The following is an 18,816-nucleotide window of genomic DNA, read 5'->3' on the forward strand; positions in this document are numbered from 1 at the left end:
AAAATTATATATAGAAAAAAATGTAAAATATATTATATCGATATTTACGCGTTTTAATCGCGCGAGATGTTATTGCACCTAAACGTTATTAAACTGCGCATAGTACCTTATAGAGTACCTTACTCGATGCAATTGCTGCAACAAAATTACGAAACGCGGTTACTCAATAGATATTTTTCTCACGAATAGACGCGACAGGAAATTCGGTGGGAAGTTGGTCGACGATCGCCTCCGTTAATTGCTTTCCGATTGATTGTTCGCGGAATTCTATTATTACAGTCTGTCCTAGATGGGAATGCTTATCTCGGAACACTAGCGACTAAAGTTTTCCTGTGCTACAGTCTCGCATCAACAACCTATTTTTCTTTGAGAAAAAAAGAGATTCGCAAGCGCAGTGAATTACATTTGCGCTTATTCATCGGCATCAAATTAATCTGTTGCAAATTTATCTATGATTTTTAAAGAGATAATTTAGATGTAAATAATTGATAAAAATTCGTATAAGAATAAAAGAACTTCGCTAGTAATTATTAATAATTAATAAAAATAGAACGCGACAAAAGATTACAAAGAAGAAATTATATTATTATGTAATATGTTTATTATTGATTTGTTATTTTACGCGAAATGTAATTTCCAACAAAAGTTTCGATTGATATTCGTTCGATAAAGAATATTATAAAATTAATAAAGGTCGAAATATATATAAACTCATGCTCATTTTCGTCATATCCGTTTAATAGAATATCGACAATTGTAATTATTTTAATTCTAATGTAATTCTAATGATCTGCGCAATTTTGTAATCAGCTACTTTAAATATTGCACGTGGGATTATCTGATTCCAATAATTATATTCTCAACTTCACTACGTGTACATTTAACGGATATGCTGTTATCTTAGTCTTTTATTTCGGATCTCTACTCTGAATTTAATCCCGTGGAAGAGTGACAAAATTTCAGCATTTTCGATTTCTACTTCGTTCAAACTCCTGCGTGGTGAATTCGATGGTACCATCAATGCGAATGCTTCCCTCATCCTCGGCTGTCGCCTTCGCCACGAATCCAAATCAATCTGTCTTGCGCTAATTGTGCTATCTTCAATACGGCAGTGTCTGCGCGAATCTGACTCTTATATTGATTTTACTGTCGATTCTGATTTTCAATTCAGCAAACTCTGCTCGTGGTAAATCGGATAAGTCGATTTCTTTTTGTTGTCGCTCCCACCTCAGAATTTCGCTAATTCTGAGAACGCGCGGTAAAGTTTCAACGTCTTCCATTTCAACAGGCTCGACACTTTTAATCACACCGACTTCTCATTGTCAACTCTAATGCCTAATCTGGCAACTTTTTCCTCTGTATGAATTTATCTTCCCAGTTCTTTCCCCTTCAATGCGGCGATATTATCAAGTTTTTTCCCTTATTGCCAATTTCCTTACGTATTTGAAAAAAGTCTCTATATTGCGTTAATTCTGCTGATAAGACCTGCAAGCTTAATTGTTCCAGTGATTTTGCTGATTCTATTCTTAAGGACAGGTTTTGTCGAAGATAAAACGGCCAGGGATTTCTTGATCACTCACTTTGGCATTTCGAACACGAATTTCGGTGATCTTGCCACTAACTTTAGCTAACTCGGCACCCTGACGGTTTGCTTCGTCGACGATTTCACGGATATAGCTATCTACGATTACTTGAAATTAATTGGACATCTTATTTTGTAAGATGCTATTTAATTCTTCCATTTAATATTTATTTTGGTCTTCACTTTACTCTTGGCTTTATTTTTATCAAAGTTTTCCAATTAAATTTCAAGAAGAGTAATTTTATTACTGTTTATAGTATTATCGAAAAATCAAAACGTTAAAAATATGATATGATTTATAAGATCGAGATGCAATATTGATAATTTTATCGGTGATCAGATCCTCTTTTGACATTTTTCTTGATAAAAGATGAGGAATTATTGAATTCCGTATTATATTAACGTGATAATCGATTCGATTTTGTATATTTTATTATAAGTATCGTTTATGTGATAACAAATCGTTAGTGATACAAAAGCACCTCGCAAGCTTATCTTTCCGAGCTATTTCATAAATCATGCTGGTGATTCGCCAAGAGCGAGAGCTAGTATCATCAGTCTCTTATAGTGAACTTCGCCCATCTATAGTAATTCACGAATTTGAATCATTTTATAATAAAACCTAAAATTTATATAATTTTTATTTATCTTTTTGAAAGTAAATTTAATGAATTAATAAGATTTTTGAAATTAAAATGACATTAAACACAACATTATTAGGGGAAATAATCTTGAAATCAGATATAATTTTTAATTAGTCATTTTTAGATGTCATTTTAATCATAAAAAAATCTATTTATCTATTAAAATTGTTTTCAAAAAAATAATTAATTATAATTTTTGTTATGACTCATTTATAAATTACTATAAATTATAAATTACTATGTGATAAATTATCGATGTGTACTGTGCAGATAAATTGGTCATAATATAAAATAATTATATCATTTATATCATACAACAAATTATTTACGTTATTATTTTATTATTAAAAAATCAATAGAATAAAATATTAATAAGTTAAATAAAGTATTAATCAGTTAAATAAAAAGAAATTAAAAATTTTTGTGAAAACTCGCATCACTAAAATATTTAATTAAAAAAAAATAAAACAAAATAATTTTACTTAATTGCAGAGAGATTAAATTTATTTGTAATTAAAAGGATAAAATAATTTTTAGCTGTATGTATGTAATATGCAAAGCTTAAACATACATAAAATCGAATATTCATTAAGCTCTACTACAAGTAATGAAATTAGGATCGATGAGTAATTGCTAATTGCTCAATAGATTACCCGCTGAAAGCGTTGGAAGGTGAATGCCTGTTAATTGATTGATAGCTAGCTTACATACAATGTTGAAACGAGAATTCATCTATGAATGAGAAATCACTGCGCGAAACGATACAGCCAATAATTGTTCTCTCCATTTGTCTAGAATATGTCTCTTTCAATGCAAAAATTGCTCGTCATTTGCATGTGGCTTTTCCTAAATTTTTAATCTAATATTATATATATCTTTTAAAACTTTTAAAATAAGAATTATAAAGTTATATTTATTATAAAATCAATTTATGTGTTTCGACAGTAAATCGATATCTTAATATCTATGATAATAATTGATAAGTTTTCGTCAAGTGCGAAGGCGTGATTGTTCAACATTATGTGCATTTTCTAGATATTCAATTTTTCTCTGCGATTGATTAATTTCATAATCAATCAATAAGCTAACGTGGATAATAGCGTACTAACTATATAAAAACATGCAGAAATATTTTATTATACTCATATTACACATCTGATTTTAATTAAATCGTTTTATTATAACTGATTGCCATTAAATTCATTTCCAAAGTAATTGTGTTAAAATTCCCAGCCTTTTTAAAAATATTACAGATTCTTTAACAAATGCAAATAGTTCATAATACACATATTAATTTTATAATGAAGAGTGCAAGAGTGCATTTTATTAGATTAGCAATTACAGAATTAATTATTAAGTCCAAAAGCTTGTATAGTTAGAACATTATTTTATTGGATGATTCTATGATTCTCATGTAATAATAACGTACCTTCATAAGTAAAAATCCATTTGATTTAGAGAAATGTCCTTTTATAAGACAGAACGAGAAAATGTTGTATTGCGGTCAGAAAGTAAATAATAGGTTTTTCCAGTGAAAAAACAGAAAATGTAATGTATCAGCTCATGAAATTAACTTTCAGAAAGTTTTCTTAATCAGAGCGCGACTGCGCAAAGTGATCAAAAAAGTTTGAGTATTAACAAAACTTTCTCGGAGTCTTAGGCCATGAAAATCCACATATGACAGATCGCTAGGATTGCTGGTATTAACACGATTTTCCAGAGATTTCCCAAGAAACACAAGAAATATTTGCGACATGAATACCATACTATAATATTTCCCATTTAAAACAGCTAGAAATATCTGCAACAACAGTCGAGGCCATGGCAAAATATACATAAATATATATGTATATATAAAAATCTCCAATAACTCGAAAATTAATAATTCTCAGAAAATTTACACTTCACTCAAAATTTTAAATTGAATTTAAATCTCTCAATAGATTTAATCATACGACGATTTAAAAAATAAGATGAAGTTAAAATGAATTAAAAGTAAATTCTATTTAATGTGTGACTCATTTTTTAAACAAAATTAGAGTTTCACAAATTGAATCAAGCAATTGAAATTACTTAGCAATGCACACATTAAAATTGTATCTTTGAACAAAATTGAAATTATTTAGCAATGTATACATTAAAATTGCATCTTTGTATTTAATCAATTTTCTCGCGTAGTCTTTAATATTTAATTTAATGAATAAATAATAATGCAAAAATTGGAATTGTATAATTAGTTTATCAAATCATCGACATTGAGATTAAAATCAGAGCCTTATATTGCGATAATCTTATTTTGCGAGCATTACAATAATAGATTAGCGAATTTGGTTTTGTGATAGTCATCCTGCTTTTATATAATCTGTATTAATTTATCTATTTATTTATGAAGTATGATGAACTGCATGCGATAGAATTAATACTCATTGTTGCCAATTCAAATATGCGCACAAATATTAGCTTTTCATCGCGTGAGCTATGTATGCAATTCATTAACAACATTATTGTATAACAAATATAGTATTAGTCAAGTAAGCGCTGAATGTTTGCAAATGCTAGATTACACAATAATCGAATTGCAGCATTTTATCGAAAACTAGATCAATCACTTATTGCAATTTTCCAATTTAAATCGCGGAAAAATTAAATCTTATTTATACATATAACTTGGCATGTTTGGTTTTATTTATGTGTATAACGTTAAATAAATAAATTTTATTAAATTGATGAAAGATTTTTAAAGACATAATCTTTAGTAGAAAGAAATTATAAGTATGTGTAATACGCATAGGTTCTTCAAGAGTTGTAAGTTAAACAAAAATATTTTCTATAGGTTTTTTTTATACATCTCAAATTTACGATATCAAACTTTTCTCCCATCACGAAATTCGCGATAATATACGATGCCTTGAACATAGTATAATAGTCTTTGTCATTAACATCCGTTGCTAATAATTCGTTCGTTCGTCGCAACGCGAACGATTCCTCGATCGCTATTCCTTCAATAACGCTATTGCGGCCTTGGAACGCGCTTCACTATGAGCATCCTTTCTAAATCGACCCTGCAATCGTATTCCGATCGGAATTGTAGGAATTTCAGGAATACTTCAACAACGAAAACCCCCTGATGTGTGCTTGGAACTCTCAAGAGTTTTTAAAAATACGGCGAATACCAGCATTGCACTCCGAGTGCATCCATGTGCAATTTTACTTTCATCTTCTCCCGCATTGTCAGAAAATTGTAATGCTCGAAATTCGCTTCAAGCTTCATTTTGGATTCACGAATCGTTTTAATCTTAATTCGGAAAAGTCAACATTTTACTCCCGAAATTTTTGCATCGTCAAATCAGTATCGTAATGCCTTTGATTTGATCCGAATAAGATTTTATTATTACAATAATTTTTTAAAATTATGGTTTAGACTAATAAAATTTATTTTATTTTTTTGTGATCTTTATTTTAATTTATTTTTTTTATTAAATAAATATATCAAAAATTTCAGCAAATTAAAGAATGTTGACTAACATAAGTCAACAGTAAGATTAACTACATGTAGGTCAATAGTTAATATATAGTATAAATGTACCTTTTTTTAATCTGCATTTTATGCAACACGTAAATAAAAAAATGGATCAGAATAAATAAATAAATAAATTCTGTGTATTTTTTACAATATAAAATATGAAATATGTATAATATGTCGATATTAACTCGTTATTGGTATTAATCATTTTACCAATCAAATAAGGGTTACCATATTACTAATAAATATTTTTCAATAATGTATCCATAAAGCAATGGATTTTATTATTATATAATCGTATCAAGTCGGCGCACATAAACTAAATATAAGATTTAATTAAATATGTAATTACAATAACTACAGACTCTCATCAGTCGTTGTCTCGCTGTTTCCTCGTCCGATCCATTCATCTTTTTGTCCGAAGCTGTGATTATCAGGGTTCGATGATCCATCGTACATGTCACTGATCAGCCCAATCGATTAAGTATCAGTCATCGATCATTATTAGCACTCACGATAATCGCGTTATATATTTTTGCTTTTTTTTTTACTGACTAGATAATAGCGTACTAACTATATAAAAACATGCAGAAATATTTTATTATACTCATATTACACATCTGATTTTAATTAAATCGTTTTATTATAACTGATTGCCATTAAATTCATTTCCAAAGTAATTGTGTTAAAATTCCCAGCCTTTTTAAAAATATTACAGATTCTTTAACAAATGCAAATAGTTCATAATACACATATTAATTTTATAATGAAGAGTGCATTTTATAAAATTATTAGATTAGCAATTACAGAATTAATTATTAAGTCCAAAAGCTTGTATAGTTAGAACATTATTTTATTGGATGATTCTCACTTAGAAATGTAATAATAACGTACCTTCATAAGTAAAAATCCATTTGATTTAGAGAAATGTCCTTTTATAAGACAGAACGAGAAAATGTTGTATTGCGGTCAGAAAGTAAATAATAGGTTTTTCCAGTGAAAAAACAGAAAATGTAATGTATCAGCTCATGAAATTAACTTTCAGAAAGTTTTCTTAATCAGAGCGCGACTGCGCAAAGTGATCAAAAAAGTTTGAGTATTAACAAAACTTTCTCGGAGTCTTAGGCCATGAAAATCCACATATGACAGATCGCTAGGATTGCTGGTATTAACACGATTTTCCAGAGATTTCCCAAGAAACACAAGAAATATTTGCGACATGAATACCATACTATAATATTTCCCATTTAAAACAGCTAGAAATATCTGCAACAACAGTCGAGGCCATGGCAAAATATACATAAATATATATGTATATATAAAAATCTCCAATAACTCGAAAATTAATAATTCTCAGAAAATTTACACTTCACTCAAAATTTTAAATTGAATTTAAATCTCTCAATAGATTTAATCATACGACGATTTAAAAAATAAGATGAAGTTAAAATGAATTAAAAGTAAATTCTATTTAATGTGTGACTCATTTTTTAAACAAAATTAGAGTTTCACAAATTGAATCAAGCAATTGAAATTACTTAGCAATGCACACATTAAAATTGTATCTTTGAACAAAATTGAAATTATTTAGCAATGTATACATTAAAATTGCATCTTTGTATTTAATCAATTTTCTCGCGTAGTCTTTAATATTTAATTTAATGAATAAATAATAATGCAAAAATTGGAATTGTATAATTAGTTTATCAAATCATCGACATTGAGATTAAAATCAGAGCCTTATATTGCGATAATCTTATTTTGCGAGCATTACAATAATAGATTAGCGAATTTGGTTTTGTGATAGTCATCCTGCTTTTATATAATCTGTATTAATTTATCTATTTATTTATGAAGTATGATGAACTGCATGCGATAGAATTAATACTCATTGTTGCCAATTCAAATATGCGCACAAATATTAGCTTTTCATCGCGTGAGCTATGTATGCAATTCATTAACAACATTATTGTATAACAAATATAGTATTAGTCAAGTAAGCGCTGAATGTTTGCAAATGCTAGATTACACAATAATCGAATTGCAGCATTTTATCGAAAACTAGATCAATCACTTATTGCAATTTTCCAATTTAAATCGCGGAAAAATTAAATCTTATTTATACATATAACTTGGCATGTTTGGTTTTATTTATGTGTATAACGTTAAATAAATAAATTTTATTAAATTGATGAAAGATTTTTAAAGACATAATCTTTAGTAGAAAGAAATTATAAGTATGTGTAATACACATAGGTTCTTCAAGAGTTGTAAGTTAAACAAAAATATTTTCTATAGGTTTTTTTTATACATCTCAAATTTACGATATCAAACTTTTCTCCCATCACGAAATTCGCGATAATATACGATGCCTTGAACATAGTATAATAGTCTTTGTCATTAACATCCGTTGCTAATAATTCGTTCGTTCGTCGCAACGCGAACGATTCCTCGATCGCTATTCCTTCAATAACGCTATTGCGGCCTTGGAACGCGCTTCACTATGAGCATCCTTTCTAAATCGACCCTGCAATCGTATTCCGATCGGAATTGTAGGAATTTCAGGAATACTTCAACAACGAAAACCCCCTGATGTGTGCTTGGAACTCTCAAGAGTTTTTAAAAATACGGCGAATACCAGCATTGCACTCCGAGTGCATCCATGTGCAATTTTACTTTCATCTTCTCCCGCATTGTCAGAAAATTGTAATGCTCGAAATTTGCTTCAAGCTTCATTTTGGATTCACGAATCGTTTTAATCTTAATTCGGAAAAGTCAACATTTTACTCCCGAAATTTTTGCATCGTCAAATCAGTATCGTAATGCCTTTGATTTGATCCGAATAAGATTTTATTATTACAATAATTTTTTAAAATTATGGTTTAGACTAATAAAATTTATTTTATTTTTTTGTGATCTTTATTTTAATTTATTTTTTTTATTAAATAAATATATCAAAAATTTCAGCAAATTAAAGAATGTTGACTAACATAAGTCAACAGTAAGATTAACTACATGTAGGTCAATAGTTGATATATAGTATAAATGTACCTTTTTTTAATCTGCATTTTATGCAACACGTAAATAAAAAAATGGATCAGAATAAATAAATAAATAAATTCTGTGTATTTTTTACAATATAAAATATGAAATATGTATAATATGTCGATATTAACTCGTTATTGGTATTAATCATTTTACCAATCAAATAAGGGTTACCATATTACTAATAAATATTTTTCAATAATGTATCCATAAAGCAATGGATTTTATTATTATATAATCGTATCAAGTCGGCGCACATAAACTAAATATAAGATTTAATTAAATATGTAATTACAATAACTACAGACTCTCATCAGTCGTTGTCTCGCTGTTTCCTCGTCCGATCCATTCATCTTTTTGTCCGAAGCTGTGATTATCAGGGTTCGATGATCCATCGTACATGTCACTGATCAGCCCAATCGATTAAGTATCAGTCATCGATCATTATTAGCACTCACGATAATCGCGTTATATATTTTTGCTTTTTTTTTTACTGACGCTTATGTTACGCGCATTCGATCGAATATCGATTACCGATAATTGTACGTTACCTCTACACACAACATACTTGTACTCGCGTAACCACCATAATCATCCGATACTTGTATTTAAAAAATAAGCGGCGATCCATTTAGCACAAGCGCGCCCGCGTTCACGTTCGATACCGAATAATAATTTTATTAAATTCACGTTTAAATCATAACTATAACGTAATCGAAGTGGCGGATATTTTATTTTAGCAATAAATTTTAATTCGACTCTTCCGTTTCTCGTATATATTCTTCAGCGACGATTAACCTTGTGCGACTAAAGAATGCGAAAACACGCGAAAAAAGTTTGAAATGAGAGGGGCGCGGAAGGGAAGTGATTCATACGTCGCTTGACAGGGATGCGAATCGCTCATAAGCCCGCCAATTGCTCGCCTAATATCATGTCAATATTCATAATACGACGTAGTGACGTATTCATCGATCACGGCTTTAATATCGGAATTTTGCATCGATCGAAAGATAATATCATATATTACAATTTGGTTATACGCAATTAATTTTCTATAGATTAACGTAATGTAATATCGGAAACGCGCTCGAGATACTCGTCTAGCACGACAAAACTCGAATGTATCTTCTGGCGATCTTAAAAAATTTTCACCGCAAGTAAATAACAAGATTTTTGTATTGATATAACTTCTCGATATTACTCGAAATACAGAATGTGAGAAAAATCTTGCTTATATAAATCCCGTCATAGATCGTATTTTACTGTTATCGTAATGTGCGTATCATGTAAGGCATACACATACAAATAGTAATATTTTGATATTTTAATGTTTCAAATATTTCAATATTTTTTTATGGTTTTATATTTTTATAAGCAATTATTTTCAACTTTATTTGTGATTATTTATAAATGTATAAAAAGATATACATATATAAATGTTATCGTACAATATTTTTATGTCACAATTTTTATTAAGATTTTATTTATATCCATTATTTAATAATTAGCATTAATTTTAAATAAAAATTACGAAAATTACGAAGTTCTCTTGAATACTTAAACAATTAATATACTTAAAATATAATTAATATAATATAATCATCAATGTAATATAGTAATCCAGTTTAAACAATTTGAATATTTTATAAGTTTATTAAGTATTAAATATTTTACGCTGAAATTATTGTGTGTATATATACATTTGCGTTGCGTCTATAATTTCGGACACACATCGCGTTTTATATAATAAATTTATAAATTTGAGATTAGGACTTCAATTAAACTCTATCAAACGTCATTTGAATAAAAAACGCCGGCGTCAAAGACCTTTGAATTCGAGTAGTTCAAGAGGGATCTACCTGGAAATGAAAAGCTTTGTATACGACAGGCCCATTAAATTTTAAATGGTCGGGGGATTAAGTACGGAAACGCGTCCGCCACTCGATCCACTGGCGAATATCGCGGCCAAGAAGATTGAAAAGAAATAGTCGAGTGTCTCCTCGAAAGTCGGTAACTTTTAGACGGCAAAGCAGCTGGTATCGAGCGTAATTGCTACAATCGCGTCTGCAAACGCCATTGACATGTTTACATAAACGGTGATCTTTATCTGAAGTAAGTCGATCATCGAAAATTTATATATCAATCTGTTCCATAAACAATTAGATATTACTGTCATTTTCAATTCTAAATTGGCATTTAAATTTTTTAGAAATTTAGAAAATTTAATATATTCTCGAAACCACACTATATTTTTCTTCTTCATATCATATTTGAAGCGATTATTCTAGAAATTTTGAAACAGGCTGCCTTTCTCCGCGTAAGCATTGAAGAGTCGCAACTCTTTGACCATTTCGCGATCCGGGAAAGGTCGCGGCAAACTAGTCGGGATTTTATTCATAAAGAGTATTATGTTACATATTCACGAGTTACTGACCGACCATTTCAAGTTTCCGTCGTTGCCCTTTACTCCGAAAACTCGAAGCACGACGCAGCAGAATCCATCGCGCAAATAAATCTTGTTGGAAAACGAAATCCGATCGGGGAGCCGAAAATTCGCATCGCGCGGTGTACCAATGCCCATTGATCCTTGGTATGTTACGTATTGTATTATATTTCTCGTTTTGACGTCGATGTTCGCCGTTGCCGCCACCGCCGTTGCTGCTACTGCTGGCCGCATTCGCTCCGGCCGGCGTTATTATTCCGCAAGCCCGGTAATAACCAAATTAACGCTACACACGAATTTCCGACGCGAAGCACGTAGTTGTGCGCGGCTTACACCGACGATGGGGCGACCAGTATAAGCGGCCCGAAGTTTGGTATCGCGAGCTTGCCTCGAGCGATCCAAAGCCAGGCTTTGGTCCTCACCCTCGCTCTCTCCTCCCTCCCTTCCTCCTCCTCTCTGTCTCTCTTTCTCTATACTCTCGTCTACGCCAACGCGAATGGGGTAAGCGAGTTTGGGTCAGCCGTTCAAGGAACTCGAGGAGCACTATCCACTATCCTGCCGGCATAGCTTTATGTATGTGCCGCACATGGACACGTGGAAACTCGTGCGCGACCAACGGATAAGTTCCTAATGATCCTTCACCTCGGTGCCACCTCCGTAGCTGGGCCGATTGCATGTGCGGCGAACCAGTCGTACTGCACGTGCAACAGTTCGTAGATTTTCGGAGCTATCGAACACGCATACGTGTTCGATATAAAGATTGAAATTGGTAGTGAAGAAGACGGTATATTATGGAAACTCATTTTGTTTTTGATCCTATCGGAACTTCTCCAATATCGGTAATGATATATTAATCCCTGTATAATAGTAAGTTTCGTAATACTGTTTCCTCTTCTATAATTTCGGTGAACTCTATTTTCGATACTGTAAACATGGATCCGATCCGTTTTATTGTAGCGTTGCGTTTATATTTGTGAATAAAACGCAAGGATCCTTATCTTGTGCAGCTGATGTGTATTTTGAGAATTTATCTCGGTTTCAATCGATGGCTGTGATAATTTATTTATACGATTATCGCGTCAAATTTTTGATTATATAAATGCAAAATGGCAAGTATCAAACTTCATTAACGTATATTATTTTCTTTTTAAATCAGTCAAGTAATTTGATGTCAGATGAGGTGAGAAAATTGCACATTCACGACGTGCTGTAATGAACAATTGATTGCATCTGATTTAGACAGCTAGATAAAGATTTTAACATTGAAGTTAAGATGAAGTAAAAGTTTATACTTCAATTTTATTACGTTAATGATAATCTTATTTACAAAAGTTCCTCTTCTCGTTTGATAGCATTCTTCTTATTCTAAGAAGAATGCTGTCAATTTTCAAGTTTTGCCACGTTATATTTTATAATGGATGATTCTTTTTATTTAAAATCTAAAATCTTGAGACTTTAACCATTTTAATAATTGAAAAAAAAGTAAATTTAATTTATTTTTAATAATGATGAAACAAAAAATTTGACATTCGATAATTTATCAATGTCGAACAATTTTGTGCAATACGCGAGCAGAAGACTATATTATTTCACGACTTATTCGACATATATCAAGCTTGTTCTCGACAAGTCTTTTTTATTCTTTCTCTAACGAAACGACGGCTATTTTCGGTTGCAGAGCTCAACTCGACATCGCCATCAACGAGCGAACTTGGTGAGCTCGTCGACGAGGGCGAGAGCGATGAGACGAACGCGGACAATGCAGATGATGAGGATGCGGTCGAGGACATCCTTTATATGCGCGGTGCAACCTTTACGATACATCTGGATGCTCTAGCCGAGAATTCTACCGCGGACGCGACGAAGATAAACGAGGGAAACGGCGCGGATCGGATCGAGCTGCGCGCCACGTCTCAGGTAACATTACGAGCCATATTTCTCGGGTTAGCTTGTCGTATTGCTGCATAAGTGTTTGCACGCTGCTCCGCCATCATTTGTTACGTAGGATTCCAGAGCAGCATCCGGTGAAAAATCTAGGATTTCTGATCTACAATAAAAAATACGAGAAGGCGATATGTCGAAAAGCACCTATTCTGCCTCCTTGAATGCGGCAATAATTCTTTTTAGTAATTCTTGGACAAGCGTATATTTTTCTTGTACAGGATATAATACTATTTCAATTGCTTGTCTCGTGTTTACTTTGTTGAAATTTGAAGCATTCTTGGAGCAAAATCATATATTTAAGCACGCATGAGTATTTTAAACTAAACGGCTCTTAACTCCTGCGAAATTATTTTTTCTCTATCGCGAAGATTTGTAAAGAATGTCACGGTATCTGTGCATTTTTTAGCACAACATGCAAGGACAATCGTCAAAAAATTTTAACCGTGTATATGTACATGTGAATATTTTAAAAAACACGAAACCTTAAAGATTCCATTTAATCCATAATATAAATATAACTAGCGCGCGCTTAAGCGTATGCTTGAAAAGTCTCTTAATGGTTTTTCTTTTATACAAAAATATTTGTTAAAAAGAATTTTATTTTTTTACATTTATCAAAAAATTTGAATTTATCAAGATTTACTTATTGTTAATTGAATATGTGTATTTATAAATATGTATATTTTTTATATTATTATTTTTTTCTATTTAATTTTACATATTTATATATAAAGAAAGAGAGACTGGTTTTATATAAAATAATTAAATAATGGTTGTGAATAATAAAATTGCGACAAATATCTTTATACGAAATAAAAATAAAAGAAATAGCAGACAAAATATATATATAAATATGTATATTCAACTGAATATTAATTTATTTTTATGGATGCAAAATAAAACTCTGTAACAAATATTTTTGCATGTGAAACACAAGAGACACAATCACGAATTTTTCAGCATATGTTTTAAACGCAATTGTTGGAAACGTCAAAATTGCCAGCATATAGGCTTTAAAACTATTTGATTATATGATAAATACCAGTTCAAACCCAGTTTCAACATTCATTGATTCAACACAAATGCTCGATATCGTGCATTAGGTTAGTCAATATCACAAGAATTTACACTAACTCCATAAACTTAATTGATTGATACGTCGACGTGCCGTCATATTTGTACTAAATGAAGAGAATCGATCGAGCGTCGTCTTTGGGTTAAGCAGTCCAGAATAGAACATTCCGTGTAAAGGGACGTAAATGGTTATGCTTGTCTATGTGCGAGGTATAGAAATAGCGATTATGTGAAATCGAGCGAAAGCCGGAATGTTCTCAATCGAGGAATCTTCCCTTGAACTGGAATTAATATTCACGATATAATCGAGGACGTGAAGTTTTGTTTAATACGACAAAGGATTTGATCTGACTGACCGAATTGTGTTGATGAACAAGAATCGATGACATCGAAACTTTGCACTTTCCATTGCGCGTCTGCACAATCATATATTCTCATTTTTAAATATTAGAAATAGCATCCTTTGCCATACGCAATACCGTTAATGAAAATTGAAATTAAAAGCAAAATTAAATTAAAAATAAAATAGTAATGCAAATGGATATTAATATAAGTTTATACCACATGATTATTAAATAATGATTAAATTATTGCAAATGAATATATTAACATTGTGATTGGTTACAGGGAGCATCATTAAAATTTAATAAAATTAAATTAATACGTAAATTCAGTCAATATTAAATTTATGCGCTAATCGACAAAATATGAACTCGGGCTTTTCGGTGATCTTCCTTTGCAAATATGCAAATAAAATTTAATATTTTGCAACACTCGATATTAAGTACAAAGTTTGTACGTTCTGAGGGCCAATTTTTATTCAAAAGCCTTCCTTAAATAAAAAAAACATAAGTCGTGCAACAGATACTTTACATCTGCTATAGCTTTCTTAAGATGCAGAAGGCCATTCCATTATTTTTAAAAATTTCTTCCCTCCGAATCGACAACAGCGAACAGAAGGATTAAAAAATGATGAGGCGGATGTCGGAAAATAGGTCAACTCATAAATAATATTCGTCCCTGTTTGACTGTTTACCATACTCGCGTGCGCGTATTTTCCTTACATTGTTGTGCTCTACTCTGAACCAAAAATAGATGCCAAAATGTTTTTTTAATTTACTCTTTATTCAAACATATCAATTTTATTTATTTGAAATTATTATTATTTTTATTTAAATTAAAAATTGATATAATATTTATTTTTCACGAATATATTAATTGATATACAATCAATTATAAATCTAACACTGTATTGAAGATGGTACTAGAATATTTTTCAGTGATACTAACTGAAAAGTGTTATATTTATCGCTAGTTTTATAATGTCCGTTAAATACACAATTTAGAAATAGATAGGTGAAAAATATTTCAATTTAGAAATAAATAGGTAAAAAATATTTATATTTTAAAATATTAAATTTATTTATAAAAAATGTCTAAAATTTAATAAAATTTTTTAAAATTTATAATTTCATTATTATTGAACAAATCTTTGATTAGTCATAAAATCTGTAAATAGTCATATAGGAACTGATTTCCTTTCTTATTAGTTTCTTTTCGGACGTCAATTTCGATATATGAAAATCAATACGTAGCAATCCAATTTGAGACATACACATATAACATCTTTTCTCTCTGTGGTTATTTAGGGTCCAAATCTGGAGCAAAAACTGCCATCCACGATGGAGAGCATCGCGAGTACCGAGCCAGCGTGTTCCTTGGACTGCGGGCCAGCTGGAAATTGTTATATCGAACAATCCCGCGGAGATGAAGTTGACATTGTAATCGAGGATGACGATGACGGAATCGTGGATCTCGAGGGCAATACCGTGAATCTTAGACGAAAGCAAAGAACGTTCAGACAGAGATGCCAGTGTCCTCTCGGAAGGGGCGGTGATCGTTGTCAGCTCGGTGAGTGATTTTTTTTTATCTTGCCTTTCAATTTCCTTATATATTTATGGATGCAACGTGTACAAGAATTTTTGCTTCGAACTTGAAGGATGAATCTACTTTTAATGTTTCGTACACGATACTCTTGGATTACTTCGTATAAAAAGGAAAAGAGAAAGGTATCGACACTGATTTTATCGTAACTTTAGCTTGGAAACTCATTCTCTTGAAAAAACGATATTTCCATAAAAGAGAGCAGAGAATAATGTTATCGCAGATATCGCGCGCAATATTTCATCCGTCGTTTCCCCGAACAGCGTTAGAATGAAGGAAACGCATTCGGAAGCGCGAAGTTAAACTCGATAAACAAGCGAGATCGACATGAAACGTCGACGAGTGATTTTTCCCGCGAAAGGCAAACTCAAGATCAAGAGGCGGCAGTGAAGATCGAAGAATTGAAAACTTGCTCATCATCGGTCGCTCCGCTTTGTTCCGCTCCGTTCCGCGCGAGAAACTTACGGCATCCAAGTCGAAAGAGTACTGTTCTCGTTCCGGGAGCTTCGTGCATTGGACGCGATCGTATCTGCTTGCACCTGGCCGCTTTACGGAAATTCCCAGGAAACTCGGCGGGACGCTCTCGGTAATCTCAAACTTTTAACCCTTTGAGATGTGGTATGCACGCGCGCCCGCTCGCAAACGCGGGTCTGGCGAGTAACGTTAAACGTTTCTGTCAAAGATCTTTACACAGAAGTCGTCATCAAATATATAATGTAAACTGCCGACGGCATGTATATAAGTAAGAGACATATCGAGCTGTCAAGTATATCGGACATTTTGTATTATGAATATTAAAACGACGAAAATTACGTGAACGTTTCTTGCAATTTGCATAGATAATGTTCCATTAACGAAATCCATCTCGTGAATCGTTAAAGTTGATAAAATATAGTGGAAACTCCGTTTGCGCACTATCAGTTTGACGTGTATCGTATGGAAACGTGGAATAATTAAAATACAGCCGCTATAAAATGATTCAAAGTGCAGAAGAGATAATGGTCGAGTTGTGATAACAGAATCTCTGGCTTTTGATGAATCTGTTTCATCGAATTGCATGCACAAATAAGTTGCGAAAATCATTATTTTCCTCCTTTCATCATTATAATTTAATATGATTGACATATTGCGGCAATATTTCGGATAATGATATGATCTCCCCTCAAATCAATACTTATAACTTTCAATACTTGCTATCTCCAAGCAAATCAAATACGAATATTTATTTGAAGGATTAATACACATTTCAGGATTACTAATATGTCGAACCAGTCGCTAGACTGGTTCAACCATAGTATTCACCGATCATTTGACATGGGAACATATATTTATAATTGTATAGATATTTGTATTCACATATTGAGACTTTGTGGACAACGGAAAATTTACGCATGAAAATTGACACATGGCATGGAAATATCGGATAACTAAATTTCAATTTCAAAAATTTCGTCGCATACACAAAATATTGAACAACCAGATTTTAATTTCAAAAATTTTGGATCTTTCGGGCTAGTGCGCAATAAATAAAAGTTGTGCGTAACCGCGAATAACGAATAGAACACATTTTCTTCGTTTTACCAGCTATATCAATCTTTGTTTCTATCAACTATGAGAATGTCAAACGGATTAAGCTACTCAATATTCGGTTTAATCTTGCAGAGTGGTTTATATTGCATCATAGAATTGCGTGGGATTAAGCGATGGTTCATAGTTTGAAGTATGTTTTACGCTTCGATTCGAGTGTTTTATCGCACCGTTTTCGTTTATGACACGGAACACAACGCAGGAATTATGATATGGCAAACATTCATCTAGTTCTCATGACGAGCTGTTATGCAAAAAATCAAAACGCTATATTTCTCGGTTCAATCATTTTCGATCAATGTTTGTTTTATTATCTTCTTGAATTTTCAAAGGACTTGAATCGCATTTTTAATCACAATAATAAAAAAGATATATGCTACGAAATATATTCAAAATATTTTTTTTATAATTAAATCATAATAGGTCGTATGAAATAGATAAATATATTCATAGGCAAATATTTTCGTTCTTATTTATCGAAGTAAAAATTTCGAAAAGTATGTGTATAGTAGATATATTATATCATTTGCTTATTTTTAAAGTTGATTTACTATCATGGATGGCAGGAACTACAGAAAATTTTGTGAAATTATATAAACGATAAGAAATACGATATTGTAATTCTGTACACGCTTGCGTGGCTGTGTTATTGATGCCTGCTTCGAGAACGATGATGCGCTTACAAGAGCGCATTCTTTAAAACAGAAAGCAAACGCTTTGTAGTAAAAAGCGAAAGATTATTCATACGCAATGTTGGATATCCTTTCGCTTTATACATTCACTTTGTGCTTTTGCATTTGTTGAAATTGTTTCCTTTTTATTTACATGAGTCAATAACGCTTCTATGTATCACTATGTGCTATAAGCAGAACTAAATATTCAATCGAAATATAACTGTAACAAATGTTAAACAACATAATAATAATATAATAATATAATAATAATGATAAAAGATAGAATTAATTATTAACAGTAATAATTAATAAAATAGTCTACATATATACAAATAATTAATGACATAATAGCTTAT

The 18,816-nt window shown here is 31.5% G+C and overlaps 1 protein-coding gene across 1 annotated transcript in view; it reads left to right on the top strand.

Annotated features, from left to right (window-relative positions):
- Positions 1-18,816, top strand: part of LOC115243627 (pikachurin-like) — a 134,136-nt gene that overhangs the window by 50,335 nt on the left and 64,985 nt on the right. Inside the window, exons 4-5 of the mRNA XM_029820761.1 lie at positions 12,916-13,154; positions 15,905-16,166. Of these exons, the coding sequence (XP_029676621.1) occupies positions 12,916-13,154; positions 15,905-16,166 (501 nt within the window). The remainder of the gene's footprint in view (positions 1-12,915; positions 13,155-15,904; positions 16,167-18,816) is intronic.

The sequence above is a fragment of the Formica exsecta genome, unplaced genomic scaffold (genome assembly GCF_003651465.1).
Source record: "Formica exsecta isolate Colony F162 unplaced genomic scaffold, ASM365146v1 scaffold72, whole genome shotgun sequence".
NCBI lineage: Eukaryota > Metazoa > Arthropoda > Insecta > Hymenoptera > Formicidae > Formica > Formica exsecta.